The 14727-nt window shown below is 43.9% G+C and overlaps 1 protein-coding gene across 3 annotated transcripts in view; it reads right to left on the bottom strand.

Annotated features, from left to right (window-relative positions):
- Window positions 1–14727, bottom strand: part of asap3 (ArfGAP with SH3 domain, ankyrin repeat and PH domain 3) — a 49206-nt gene that overhangs the window by 11018 nt on the left and 23461 nt on the right. For 2 of the 3 annotated variants that reach the window (XR_004202796.1, XM_020470363.2), the window contains exons 6-19: window positions 14264–14387; window positions 12883–12968; window positions 10768–10843; window positions 8424–8510; window positions 8078–8187; window positions 7189–7258; window positions 6574–6661; window positions 5768–5816; window positions 4675–4841; window positions 4168–4301; window positions 3836–3927; window positions 3545–3731; window positions 2723–2808; window positions 1811–1926 (exon numbers count right to left, since the gene is read on the bottom strand). Coding sequence is in view for 2 of the 3 variants with exons in the window: in XM_020470363.2 (XP_020325952.1) it covers window positions 1811–1926; window positions 2723–2808; window positions 3545–3731; window positions 3836–3927; window positions 4168–4301; window positions 4675–4841; window positions 5768–5816; window positions 6574–6661; window positions 7189–7258; window positions 8078–8187; window positions 8424–8510; window positions 10768–10843; window positions 12883–12968; window positions 14264–14387 (1472 nt within the window). In the remaining variant the exon portion in view is untranslated. The remainder of the gene's footprint in view (window positions 1–1810; window positions 1927–2722; window positions 2809–3544; window positions 3732–3835; window positions 3928–4167; window positions 4302–4674; window positions 4842–5767; window positions 5817–6573; window positions 6662–7188; window positions 7259–8077; window positions 8188–8423; window positions 8511–10767; window positions 10844–12882; window positions 12969–14263; window positions 14388–14727) is intronic. The other variant, XM_031788418.1, reaches the window with a different exon arrangement.

The raw sequence follows: 14727 nt of genomic DNA, 5'->3' as shown, positions 1-14727 counted from the left end.
TGAACATGGTACCTTCAGGCATTTGGAAATTTCTCCCAAGGATGAACCAGACTTGTAGAGGTCTACGGTTTTTTTTCTCAGGTTTTGGCTGATTTCTTTTGATTTTCCCATGATGTCAAGCAAAGAGGCACGGAGTTTGAAGCTACACCTCCAATTGACTCAAATGTCATCAATCAGAAGCTTCTAAAGCCATGAAATCATATTCTGGAATTTTCCAAGCTGTTTAAATGCACAGTCAACTTAGTGTATGTAAACTTCTGACCCACTGGATTTGTGATACAGTTAATGATAAGTGAAATAATCTGTCTAAACAATTGTTGGAAAGATTACTTGTGTCGTGCACAAAGTAGACGTCCTAACCGACTTGCCAAAACTATAGTTTGTGGTTGAGTGGTTGAAAAACAGGTTTTAATGACTCCAACCTAAGTGTATGTAAACTTCTGACTTCAACTGTGTGTGTGTGTAATATATATATATTTGCAAGTTGCATGGACTTGATTTTTTAATGACTACCTTTTCTGTACCCCACACATACTATTATCTGTAAGGTCCCTCAGTCGAGCAGTGAACTTCAAACACAGATTTCATCAAAGACCAGGGAGGTTTTCCAATGCCTGACAAAGAAGGGCACCTATTGGTAGATGGGTAAAAATTCTAAAAGCAGACATTAAATATCCTTTTGAGCATGGTGAAGTTATTAACAACACTTTGGATGTATCAATACACCCATTAACTACAAAGATGCAGGCGTCCTTCCTAACTCAGTTGCTGGAGAGGAAGGAAACCGCTCAGGGATTTCACCATGAGGCCAATGGTGACTTTAAAACAGTTAGAGTTTAATGGCTGTGACAGGAGAAAACTGAGGATGGCTCAACAATATTGTAGTTACTCCACAATACTAACCTAATTGACAGGGTGAAAAGGAGGCATGTACAGAATAAAAAGATTATAAAACATGGATCCTGTTTGCAACAAGCCACTAAAGTAATACTGTAAAAAATACGGCAAAGCAATTCACTTTTTGACCTGAATACAGAGTGTTATGTATTGGATTTGCCCCAAACACACTACTGAATACCACTCTCCAATGTTTTCAAGCATATTGGTGGCTGCATCATGTTATGGGTCTGCTTGTAATCATTAAGGACTAGGGAGTTCTTCAGGATAAAAAATATCTACAGTATGGCAAAAATCCTTGAGGAAAACCTGGTTCAGTCTGCTTTCCACCAGACACCAGGAGATTAATTCACCTTTCAGCAGGACAATAACCTAAAACACAAGGCCAAATTTACACTGGAGTTGCGTAGCGAGAAGACATTGAATCTTCCTGAGAGGCAGAGTTACAGTTTTGACTGAAATCTGCTTGAAAATCTATGGAAAGACCTGAAAATGGTTGTCTGTCAATGATCAACAACCAATTTGAACAATTTTGAAATTAACAACAAAAATGGGCAAATGTTGCACAATACAGGTGTGGAAAGCTCGTCGAGGCCTTACCCAGAAAGACTCACAGCTGTAATCACTGCCAAAGGTGCCTACAAAGTATTGCCTCAGGGATGTGAATACTTATGTAAATGAGAGATTTATGCATTTCATTTTCAATAAAAATGTGCAAACATTTATTTAAACATGTTTTCACGGTCATTATGGGGTATTGTTGGGGGTAGTTGAGTGAGAAAATAATTATATTGAATCAATTTTGAATTTAGGCTATAACACAACAAAATGTGGAATAAGTCAAAGGGGTATGAATACTTTGAAGGAACTGACAGAGTGTGTGTGTGTGTGTGTGTGTGTGTGTACCAGGTACCTGTGTGGAGGACAGCCTTTCCTTTGAGCAGCAGTTTGAGGCACTCTGTTTTGTGGTGCTGGGCGCTGTAGTGTAGAGCAGTGTTCCCCTCTCGAGTCCTCTTCTCTAGACAGCCACTGTTGTGCGGAGATAGTTGGAGTCAATGACATGCATGTAGGCCTATGGCTTTGATGGCTGGTGTAGGCAAGACACTACTAATGGTCAGGGCTGGTGACTAGGGGTTGCAACATTTTAAGACATTCCCAGTTTTTCTAGAAATCCTGGTTGTAAAAAATCTCAGTAATCAGGCGGCAATAAGCAGGAAATCCAGAATCCGCCAACCAGGTTCTGTTCAGGAGGGTGCAATGTTACAGAATATTCAGGTAGAAATGTGACCAGATCTGCTCTATATCTGAATTTCTATCTGCAACGTTCTTAACATTTCACCGTACTGAACACAACCCTGGGTTGTTTCTGAGCATGTTATTAGCCGTCAAAATACTTGCTTCCCCCTTCCTTGTTCCCCAAAGTCCTTTAAAAGCCGTTGGAGGTCTGAAGGAGTGACCTTGGATCCTCTCCTCTAAACCAATGCACTTTGAGAGAAGAAAATGGACGATGCACAGATTTGACGGCAGGTAACGTTTTCCGATACAGCCCTTGTGCTACTATGAATAACGGGAGACGAGAACGTGCCGTAAGTGGTTCAACTCCACCAATGGCGCTTTCGAATTGGATCCTTTTCTATAGCTCAATTGGTTTGTACGTTGTCAAGTGGGCAATCACGCGTGTTAGCAAGGCAGAGCCCCCCCCCCCCCCCCCCCCCGGGTTGGAGCTGTGGTACGGACAGGTTCCCTTGAGGGGGAGGAAACAGAGACTGCTACGCTTAGCACACTGACGTCAGTTCCATATGTATTGAGAGCCCTGGGAGCTCACCTGTTCTGAATGAGGAAGTCCACCAGGGCTAGAGAACTCCTGTCCTCCAGCCTGACAGCCAAGTGAAGAGCGGTCTCTCTCAGATCCTAGAAGAGACAAACTCATTAGGCACCGTACACCCACTGTGCTCCGCTCAGCACTCAGCAGAAATAATAAGTTAGACCCTGCCAACACACACACACAATGTGTGGATGTCAGTGCTACTTGCACACCTTTTCCTGAGTGGAAAACAGCAGACGGGCAAATTTGATTAAAGAAAGGAGAGGGAACGTAACATTTTAACAAGAGAAGAGAGGAGATGACAGGATGAAGGGGTGAAAAATAATCTGAGAGCGATAGATTGATTGCAGAGAGAGAGAGAAGGGAGCGGGAGACCAACTAGCCACTCAAGATGCTTCATACAAAAACAGAGATATTTACGACAAAAACATAGGGACATGAATGTCCTTACGTGTAGAATAATTGGGAGTCTATTTTGGATCCACAGCAGTCTTCAGAGAAAACCAGCCAGCCATAGAATACCGGAAGAGTCAACTGGATGAATCAAGCCCATAGAGGAATGTTGTTAAATGGAGCCTTCCAGCGTAAGCTAGTTGTTTAAATCATATGGGGGGGGGGGGGGGGGGGACCAGCTGCCTTTTGAAATATTTCACAGCTCTTTACATTAGGACACACACTTCAAAGCATCCACTGGAAAGTCCTCTTCAGAACTTCGTACTTGATCCTACATGTTACATGCAGTGTTTATGTTTATACTCTGCGTGTCTACCCGTCTGTCCAACTTCCTATCCTCCTACCTGTCTGCGTCTCCTATAACAGTACCTGTCCTTCAGGCTGTGCTAGCGGTTTGGCCAGGTCCTCTCCCTGGGCGTATAACTGCAGCAGGGCGGTGAGGTCCCGGCTCCTCACGGCATCATACACACGCCACGGCTCACCCTCCTCCCTGTCCCTGCGCAGCACGTAGCGCCGCTCGGCATACTTAGCCACAATGTACTCCTTCCTGGCATTCCTAGTTTCACCACGGGGGACACGCACACAACCATAGGTATTGAGAAACTGGCAAACTCACCAATGAGCACATGACTGCAGCACAAGGCCTTATAATGAACTCACATGTCACTCTGGGGTAGAGGTTTGATGGAATCATTGGGAAGACTGGCCTCCATGATGTCATTGAACCGTGTGTTGCCTATACTGACCGCCAGCTGTGGACAGAGACAGAATCAGACAGACCCGAGAAGGGAGGAGTTAGAGGTATGCATACGTGTCATTTATACACATGACAGGTTCAGAAGGTCAACGGACCAGCTAACGAACCTAGGTTGTCGTCACAACTTAAGACTGTGTTAGCCGGCTGAGCTTAGATGATATCTCTAGAGGTCACAGAACTACCTCCACGACAGAAGCGCTCGTAGAAGTCTAGAACTCGTGTGTGTGTGTGTTACCAGTAGTTCTGAGGTGCTTAGCATGTCCAGTGTGAGGGACTGGATCCTGGAGTAATGGACTCCCAACTCCCTGTGGATCCCAGAACACTCTATGCACGTCAGGATGCCCAGGTTAGTGGAGAGCCAGGTAGGATCTGTTAACACGAGGAATGGAGTCCGTACATTAAAATACTGGGATTGTCATGTTGTTACTCAATGCACACAGAAACTGTGATGCTACGAGCAAAACTGTGTTTCAAATGGCCCCCACATTTAGTAAAGCTTCACATTTTTGTCAGGGACGGCATAGGCATTAGCGTGCACAAATTTGTCTCTGTATTAAAAGTAGTGGACTGTATACTATTTAGGGCCAGGAGGTTTTCCTGATCATGAGACCTGACCAGAAAATAACTATTGGCCCTTGGTATAGTCTCTAATTGGACCCAAAACCTCTGGCACTACACCCTCTTTCTAAGTCTCTCTCTGGCCATGGCCTCTATCCTGGCCTTTCTTCCCCTCCAGTCTCACCGTGGGCTCCACAGTCGGCGCAGGCCTCGTTGCCGGGCATGCGTCTGAGTTCGGTGATGACGGCCCTGGCCAGCTCTTGCAGCCCGGAGTCCGGGAACTGCAGCTGGTCGCCGCCCAACGCCGTGTTCAGGGCTTCCTCCTTACTGTTCTGCAGGACTGACACCCAACTGTAGGGGGAGAGGGGAAGACCGACACACACACGGATGCACAGAGACACGCACAGACAGAGGGAGACAGACGGAAGGGCTTAAACAATGCAATGTAGATTTACACAATATGTATTGTCGTACAAGTGGTTATTTTTCATTTTTCATCTACATTTGAAATGTTTATTTTATGGAAGTACTTTAACGTAACCAAATGCACTTCAAAAGCACCCACCTGCCCACATCAGCTGTGTGTCTAAACACAAGTATAGAATTATACTGTGCCACCGCTATAAGCTTGGCACGTTTACAAAGCAGTAAACCTCATTCGGGGCTCTTCTTTCTCGTCCCCCCCCCCCCCCCCCCTCCTTTTTGTTGCTTTCATTTTAGCCAACCCTCCCTCCCTCCAGATGAAAGGCAGAATCTGAAGCCCACACAGAGGAGTGGAGAGAAACCCCCCTACTCGGCTCTGCGGGCTCCAGAGAGAGGTCCCCACCCCAAACCAGCTGGGCTCCCTCTTTTTTCATCCTTCTCTTTTTATCGCTCTCCGACAGCCCTATTCTCTCAATACATTGCCTCTCCCTCTCACTTGGAGTCTCTGGGTCTCAAATTACACTCGCTCTTTCTGAAGGTTTCGGTCATCCGCTTTCTGTAACTTCACTATGCGTTTCTTTGTCCCTCTCAATTTAACTCTTTCAACTTTCTAAAAAACATTGTATCCGTTTCTCTTAATGTCCCTTTAATGTAACTGTATCCCCTCTACGTTGTATCTGTCTCTCTCTGAAATAAATGATAGAGCTCGAGAGATAAATATATATATATATATTTATCTCTCACTCTTTTTTGTTTGTTGAATGGCTCAATCATGGAACAAGTCCTGACTGGCACCTCAGTGTATTTGGAACAATGCCCGTCTAGAATATGAGGGACTCCAGTGCTGTGCTTACATCATGCATTCCTGCTCGTCCTCGGCTTGGAAATGGTAGGTCCGATTGTCTGGAGAGGAGAGGCAGAAGAAAGATGGGTGTGAGAGGGTGGGTGTAGAGCGAGAGAGAGAGATGACAGGAGAAGGAAAGGAGAGCGAGAGATGACAGGAGAAGGAAAGGAGAGCGAGAGAGAGAGATGACAGGAGAGCGAGAGAGAGAGATGACAGGAGAAGGAAAGGAGAGCGAGAGAGAGAGATGACAGGAGAAGGAAAGGAGAGCGAGCGATGACAGGAGAAGGAAAGGAGAGCGAGCGATGACAGGAGAAGGAAAGGAGAGCGAGAGAGAGCGAGCAGGAGGCTACATACCAAGGGATATATTACAGTGGGAAAACCTGATCCACACACACACACACACACACACACACACACACAGCGCGAGAGAAACCGTGGAGGGAGACCCGCCTCTCTGCACCTGCTTTCCATTACATACACACAGGTTAAGACAAAGAAACGCATGCATATGGACATCTATATGCAAACACACACACAGGCATATATGCACACGCACAAACTGCAACATTACAGATGAATCCCATTAGGCATTACTGCAATTCGTTCCAAGGTATAAAACATAACTGGTGATAACTTATAACTATAAACATTTAACAAAAACAAAAAAATTGGTTTAATGTCCATCCAGTTGCATGGAATTTGAAAAAATACAAATAAAAAAGAAAAAAATTTTTTTACACGTATACAGCTCCGCCCATACGTATGTGGACAGAGGTGAGGGGTCAGGGGTGAAAGGTCAGGGAGGGGTGAACCTACGTGTGACCAGGTCAAAGGTCCTCCTCTCCTCGGGGTTGGGGCGCACCAGACAGGTCAGAAGGTTGAGCTTAGCCGGTGGTCGGTTTATCTGTGGAACCAACGACACTGGGGTCAATCTCTCACTCTGGGGTCAAACAGAACCGCACCAGCTCAGATATGGCATTTTTCACGTGATCTTTTCCAGCATGGTTCCAACACATACGGTACATGCAGGTCAGCCCAATACAGCTTGGCTTAACTCAGCCTCCCCCTCCACTTAAAAATGCCATCGAGATAGAATTCCTGAGAGAAATCCACAAGAAAGGGGATGTGAAAAAGTCCAGGAGAAGAGTCCTACTTGATATCAGACTGAAAAGCTATTGAGGGGTACATTTCGAGGGCATCAGAAATCTGTTGACGGATTTGGAAAGTTACAGGTAGTCCGGTATACACTAGTTGGGAGAATTCACTTTGGCAGTGAGCTTTACTGTTTGGTTTATGGGGCACAGGAAATGAGACGGTGAGAGATGTTGGTTGCGTCCCCAAATGGTACCCTATATGGGGCCCTGGTCAAAAAGTAGTGTATCATATAGGGAATATGGTGCCATTTGAGACGTAGCCATTGTCGAGTCTCACCGTGCTGTGGGAGATGGTCAGACAGCCGTACTTGACTCCGCACTTCCTCTTCTGCCACACCTTCCTAATCCTGGAGGAGACGCAGAGCAGGAGAGCGAGGAGGAGGGAGAGAGCGAGAGACACAGACCACAGTCTTAGTCAGCCATAACTTACTGTATATCTGCCATCAAGCTCACTAGTCATTTGTTTGAATACAAGTTTGTTTCCCAACTGATTCACCCCTCATGTTATCAGACTAATCTAATGCTCTGAGAACAGGGGAGAGAGGGGCTAGAATAGAGACATAGGCCTGCTTTTGGACTTCCAGACTTCCTTGCTCTCTCCCTCCCCCCCTTTTCTCTCTCTACATGACATGGCTTAGCTAGAAGAGCTGGATCCACTCATCCAGCCAGGCCTCTCAGCCTAGATCCAAACCCCAGAATAATGGAAACCAGCTGAGGCTGACATGGCACGGTGGTTCCCAGCCTCTCCATCTCAATGTCGCTCCACCAAGCTACATACCCCTTATTAATGACAGCTTTGCACACTCTTGGCATCCTCTCAACCAGCTTCATCAGGGTAGTCACCTGGAATGCATCGCAATTCACAAGTGGATCCAGCTCCTCTAGCTAAGCCATGTCATGCAGAGAGAGAAAAGGGGGGGGGGGGGGGGGGGCGATAGAGGAGGGAGAGAGCAAGGAAGTCTGGAAGTCCAAAAGTTAATTTGTGGAATGTCTTTCCTTCTTAATGCCAATCAGAAGATAGCCCTTTTTGGTAAAAGACTGAGTAAGAGAGCAAAAATAAGCACAAATAAGCAAAGAGAAAGGACAGTCCATTTCTTTAAGACATGGTATGTGGACTTGGAGCCTCGTGTTGTCAGTGTATTTATCAGTAACTTGACCAGACTCACCCGTCACTCCTCTTCTGTAGGAAGCCTGACTTCTCCGTGCCGTACTTCTTGTTGCCTTGAGGTTGGTGTATGCTGTATCCGTTACCAGAGTTCTTTCTGTTCAGGTATTCCTATCACAAAACAGAGTGACTTAGTCTGAGAAAATAGTTTTAGAACATTAAAAGAAAGCTAGACTACGGTTTATTGAATGACACTGGAACAACAAATAGGTAGCACATTCCTATTGAACAAGCAGAGGTAGTCCCTCTCTGTTTCATTCCATTTTCTTCCGTTTGGTGCCTAATGAACATGGCCCAGCACAGAATGTGTAGAGGTGTTTGAGTTCTGTAGGGGTGTAAAACCATACTTCTTTTCCCTCCACCTGTAGCAGCAGCCTAAGGGAATCTCGTAGCTGAGAGAGCTGTCTCACTTCCTCATCCTGGTCCTGTCGCACCTACAGCACACAAAGGACAGATCAGAGTGTTATTAGCTAAATACAATCTACTGTATTGAATACAAAACACATTGATTTGGGTTTAGAGGAAGATTCTGCCGTTGATTGCAGCTTTGGACACAAAACCAACTTTTTCCCAGAAAATAGTGGCTGTGGGATGGGATGCTTTGTTGATATGGCCTCAAGCAATGGGTATGGACAGCTATAAAACCAAGTTTTGCATAACGTTGTAAAATAAAGTGTAACGGAGCTAGAACACTCTTTGGTTTCTGGTGCCCCATCTTAGTCTGATCCCAGATGTATTTGTGCCGTCTTACCCAACTTCTAGACCGCACAAACCACCAGTCTAGCCTAGTACCACCCCTATCTGCCTGTCGCATTAATGAATCATGAAAAAGGCCAAAACAGTATATTTCCCTAATATTTCCTGGAACATGAGAAATAGCGAGCCTGAGCATGGCCCCTTTCAGACCAAGAATAATCGCCGACACTCATTAAAGTCAAGTGTCCATTACTAATACTGTGCCTGATGCCAGAGCGGGATTTTATGGAATCGCAAATATATCTAGTGGCCCTTTTGAGTACTTCAGATTATCACAGGTGTCTGTAATCTGGCCCTCTGTGTGAGTTTATCACGTGTAAAATATATGACAATAAAATAAGAGATTTTAGTGAATACAATAAGGTAACTTTGTGAATACAATGTGTTTAATGAGTGTTTCAGCAAGAAATATCCTTAATATTTACACACCAATTTATTTTACTATGTCAATATCTATTAGTTGTCAATGTTTTGGCATCAATGGTGGCAGTTGTGGAAAAAAGCCAAAAGTTGGAAGAGTTGCAGAGCTGCAATATGTAACTTTTTGGGTGCCCTGACCAAATTCACTTAGAAATGCGTGTTCTAGATCTGTCATTATCATTGAAAGCAAGTCTAAGAAGCGGCAGATCTGTTCTACGTGCGACATTTCTATGATTTCCGTTCTTAAGTTTAACTGTCGGTTTTGAACACCAGCTGAAAATACAATATTTCTGGTTATGGAAAATAGATTTCACAGCGGTTTGATGGTACAATGATTCTCTACAATATATTTGCTTGTTTTGTCAAACTGAAATTAGGCAAACTATTATCATTTTAGCAACCAGGAAATGGCGGCGCGATTTCTGCATAGTGCATATTTAATTGAAAATAATGTAATTGTTAAAATCGATGCTTTTTCATTAATTAGGCCATTTTCTCTTGAACCATATGGTCTATCTACTAGACATGGAAATAAGAACACAAATTAATACTATATGAATACCTTTTTAAAACGTTATTACTATATGAACACATTTTTTTAAAAGTTATTCAAGTATAAATTACGAAAGTTACGATAGATTTACTGTTAATTATTAAAATAATTGAGGATTCCGGTAACTAGCAGCCTGTAGGTTGGGAAAGTCTGGGAGGAGATCGAGGGTTAAGAGGGTTGGTTGTTAAAGAGGAATTTGACTGTAGCTTACTCAACTGTTGTCTGTCTATGAAATTTACAGTTGCCTACTAGCGATGTGTTCTTTTATTGTGTCTGGGCTTCCATAGGCAGTTGGAAGTCTGTGGGGGGGATGTTTGAGAATGTGCTTGCGTCAGCATCAGACAGCCTGCTAGACACACACTGAGATTATCACTAAAACCTACCTTCCACTAACCAGTGGTTAGATGCAGTTCCATGGCTATGACTAAGTTTAAAATATTTCAACCTCCCGACAGCTTAACTGCCAAAACAACCACCTGTACAAGCAGTAGTATAATGGTAGTCACCATAGAAATGTAATCTAGATTATATATTTCTAAGGTAGTCACATGGTAGAGAAGACATGGTTCTCGTATCATAGTTCCAGAACACCATTTACTAAACTTAGCTTCAGAAAGCAGGTCAGCAGTTAGAATAGAATCTGACCTTTGACCCAGACAGTAAATCTGTGGTGACTGACTTACATTCGAGATAAGATGGCACATTCAAAACAAAAGGTGAGGGGAAACGCATAGAAACAGAATTACTAGTCAACATACTGGGAAATGTGTCAGTAGTTATTTTTTTAATGACTGGCCCTCGATAGGCTTGTGGACATTCCAGTTAAATCCTCTCTTGTGGATGGAGAGACTGACTGAAGTAGACAAAAAAAGGTAGTAACATTCCACTTAAATCCTCTCATACAGGAAGGCGAAACTGACTGACAAACAGATCGACAGACAAGTAGACAAAACACAAATTACCGTGTGGACAGATGACGCCAGCTTCTCCACAAAAGGACTAAGGTTCTCGGCAGCTTTCAAGCCGTCCTGGAAGAAACTGAGACAACGCCTTAACACTCAGGTACATGATCCCAAACACGCACGCACGCAGGTTATAAAGAGCTCCCTAGCATACCCGAGCCGAACAAAACACTACATTTGCAACAAATAGTTAAGTACCGTGGCAACAGCTCGTAAAAGGAAGACAAAAACTGAACAGCCACAACATTTTACACCAGAAGCCACAGTAACATTCCTGACGTAAACCCTTTGCAGTGGTGCTACTCTGTTTAGAAGCTGGGATACTCAACAGTAGGATGCATATAAAAGCCATATGCTTTACCATAAGTCCCTTTGACACTTCCATGCCAAACTGGCTCTGATATTTTCATTTACACATGTTATCCTCTCAAGCACAGTTCCACTAACTATACAGTGGGGCAAGAAAGTTTAGTCAGCCACCAATTGTGCAAGTTCTACCACTTAAAAAGATGAGGCCTGTAATTTTCAATCATAGGTACACTTCAACTATGACAGACAAAGTGAGAAGAAAAAAAAATCCAGACAAATCACATTGTAGGATTTTTTTATGAATTTATTTGCAAATTATGGTGGAAAATAAGTATTTGGTCACCTACAAACAAGCAAGATTTCTGGCTCTCACAGACCTGTAACAACTTCTTTAAGAGGCTCCTCTGTCCTCCACTTGTTACCTGGATTAATGGCACCTGTTTGAACTTGTTATCAGTATAAAAGACACCTGTCCACAACCTCAAACAGTCACACTCCAAACTTCACTATGGCCAAGACCAAAGAGCTGTCAAAGGACACCAGAAACAAAATTGTAGACCTACACCAGGCTGGGAAGACTGAATCTGCAATAGGTAAGCAGCTTGGTTTGAAGAAATCAACTATGGGAGCAATTATTAGGAAATGGAAGAGACATACAAGACCACTGAAAATCTCCCTCGATCTGGGGCTCCACGCAAGATCTCACCCCGTGGGGTCAAAATGATCACAAGAACGGTGAGTAAAAATCCCAGAACCACACGGGGGGACCTAGTGAATGACCTGCAGAGAGCTGGGACCAAAGTAACAAAGCCTACCATCAGTAACACACTACGCCGCCAGGGACTCAAATCCTGCAGTGCCAGACGTGTCCCCCTGCTTAAACCAGTACATGTCCAGGCCCGTCTGAAGGAAGAAGATTGGGAGAATGTCATATGGTCAGATGAAACCAAAATAGAACTTTTTGGTAAAAACTCAACTCGTCGTGTTTGGAGGACAAAGAATGCTGAGTTGCATCCAAAGAACACCATACCTACTGTGAAGCATGGGGTTGGAAACATCATGCTTTGGGGCTGTTTTTCTGCAAAGGGACCAGGACGACTGATCCGTGTAAAGGAAAGAATGAATGTGGCCATGTATCGTGAGATTTTGAGTGAAAACATCCTTCCATCAGCAAGGGCATTGAAGATGAAATGTGGCTGGGTCTTTCAGCATGACAATGATCCCAAACACACCGCCCGGACAATGAAGGAGTGGCTTCGTAAGAAGCATTTCAAGGTCCTGGAGTGGCCTAGCCAGTCTCCAGAGCTCAACCCCATAGAACATCTTTGGAGGGAGTTGAAAGTCCGTGTTGCCCAGCAACAGCCCCAAAACATCACTGCTCTAGAGGATATCTGCATGGAGGAATGGGCCAAAATACCAGCAACAGTGTGTGAAAACCTTGTGAAAACGTTTGACCTCTGTCATTGCCAACAAAAGCTATAAAAAGTATTGAGATAAGTATTTGGTCAATAACAAAAGTTTATTTTCCACCATAATTTGCAAATAAATTCATAAAAAAATCCTACAATGTGGTTTTCTGGATTTTTTTCTCGCATTTAGTCTGTCATAGTTGAAGTGTACATATAATGAAAATTACAGGCCTCTCATCTTTTTAAGTGGGAGAACTTGCACAATTGGTGGCTGACTAAATACTTTTTTGCCCCACTGTATGATCGACTATAACCGGGCCAAAATGCAGTCCAGCTCAACTTGGTCTGGCTCAAAAGTGTGAAAAGGGCATGAATGCAGCATAGAAGGAGAACTTACTTGAGCTGGGCCTGGAAGTACTTGATGAGACTCTGGAGCAGGTCTGGACCCTGGCGCACCTTCAGTTCCTGGATCTTTAGCAAGTACTGGACAAACCAGAGGATGTAGCGTTGGTAACCATGGTTACAGAGCTTAGGTTTCGGTTCCGAAACAGTCAGTGGTTATAGACCACAATTAAGTTTTGTGTCATTTCACAGATTCAAATCAGTCATTCTTTAATCCTGTTTTAGTGTATATTTGAATAGGGCCTGGAGTTTTTCCTGACCCGTTGTGACCTGACTAGGAAAAAGTCCAGGCCTTCATTGTCACGTCATGGTCAGCAAAAATGCTGGACCTTAATATAAATAAGTATTTTGTCCAAGACGGTATGGTTTTCAGGACTTAGCCCAAACATGAAATAACAGAACCATTTCAGGGTGTTTTTTCCCCTGATCCATTTTAACTGTTTGAAGTCTGTTGCTTTAAAAAATAAAAAAATAAAAAAGGTCGGAAAAAGCCTTTGGAGCCAGCTGTAGGAACTCGCTGCTGCTTGTGGAAGGAATGACTTCAGTCTGCTTCGTCTCTGCTCCATAAAGACTTGTTTAAAGCCATCTGTCTGCGGCTGTGCTGGATCATGTTCATTAAGCAACAAACGCGGAAAAAAAATACTGAAACAGCGACGTACAACCTCGATTTATCCTATAAGAAATATTTTTCTGTTGCTTGCCCTGATGAATAGGACCCAGGCGAGAGCCTTGGAGGAAGGGGAATAATTTCCCTCTTCTCCTCCATCCATCTCAGCAGCTGACCTGACAGAGAGTGTGCAACAAATTCCCCTACGCTCGTAAAGTGTAACTGTGAGCTACAACCTTAACTGAGCCTAGCTTTGGAGTCCGATTCCAATGGTACTGATTCCAATCTGTGCTCCGTATTTTACATGGTTTGCCACCCCCACCTTGATCCAAACTGTGCTGTTCGGGGGAGAATTTGTCCTTATGCACAGATCTAGGATCCTAATCAACTAAAAATAAGTCATTTTCACCATGATAAAACTGATTCTGATACAAATGCAAAAAAGTTCTGGTGAGTGTTTTGCATTGGTCTGTGTCAGATATTGTGAAAGTCCGTAAGGTGCGCCGCGCCTGTAATTGCTATTTGAAGTGGACAAAATAGCATATTTATTCAATTAAGTATTTTAAAAGCCATGGTTTATCCTTGTAGGCAACAGCGTCACAAGGATAAAATGTATAGCAAAGCTTTTTTAAATGGTCAAAATAGGCCTACAAAAAAAATGCACACACAAACACACAAGTAATCGAGTACTAAGGTCCGTTCCGCTATCTGATTAGCCGTGCGTGTGTGTGTGTGTGTTTCCTGTCTAGTCTCAGCTCCAAGCCCCCACCTCACACATCTGCAGCTGGAAGGTCCTCCTCTCTCGCTCCATGTCCTCTGTCACGTTGTGTCCCTCAGTCTTGACCAGGCCCAGCTGCCGACTCTTCTCCCTCCTCTCCTTCTCCAGTTTCCCACTGAGAGAGAGAGAGAGAGAGTTTGAGAGACATGTATGGATACCCTTAATGAAAACAAAATAGCATTAGAAAATGCAGCAGGGCAGACAAAACAGCTGCTGAGGAGACCAGAGACAGCGCATGAGAAAGTGTGTGCGTGTTTGTGAGAGAATGAAAGAAATATGGGGTGGATTTACATGATACAGTCAGCAGGTATTTATGGTCCTAATCTTTGCCCTTTTACACATCCTATTTCTGTAACACACTCCCTTTTTTTTGTGGAGGTGAAGCCCCCTTCACATATTTTTAGCCAACATGCAATTTTAGACCAATGCTGTAATGTCTGAGCTCAAATGTAGAT

This window comes from Oncorhynchus kisutch, linkage group LG14 (genome assembly GCF_002021735.2).
Source record: "Oncorhynchus kisutch isolate 150728-3 linkage group LG14, Okis_V2, whole genome shotgun sequence".
Classification (NCBI taxonomy): Eukaryota; Metazoa; Chordata; class Actinopteri; order Salmoniformes; family Salmonidae; genus Oncorhynchus; species Oncorhynchus kisutch.
Note: the sequence above shows the minus strand (reverse complement) of the source record. Positions and strands in the feature narration are given on the sequence as shown.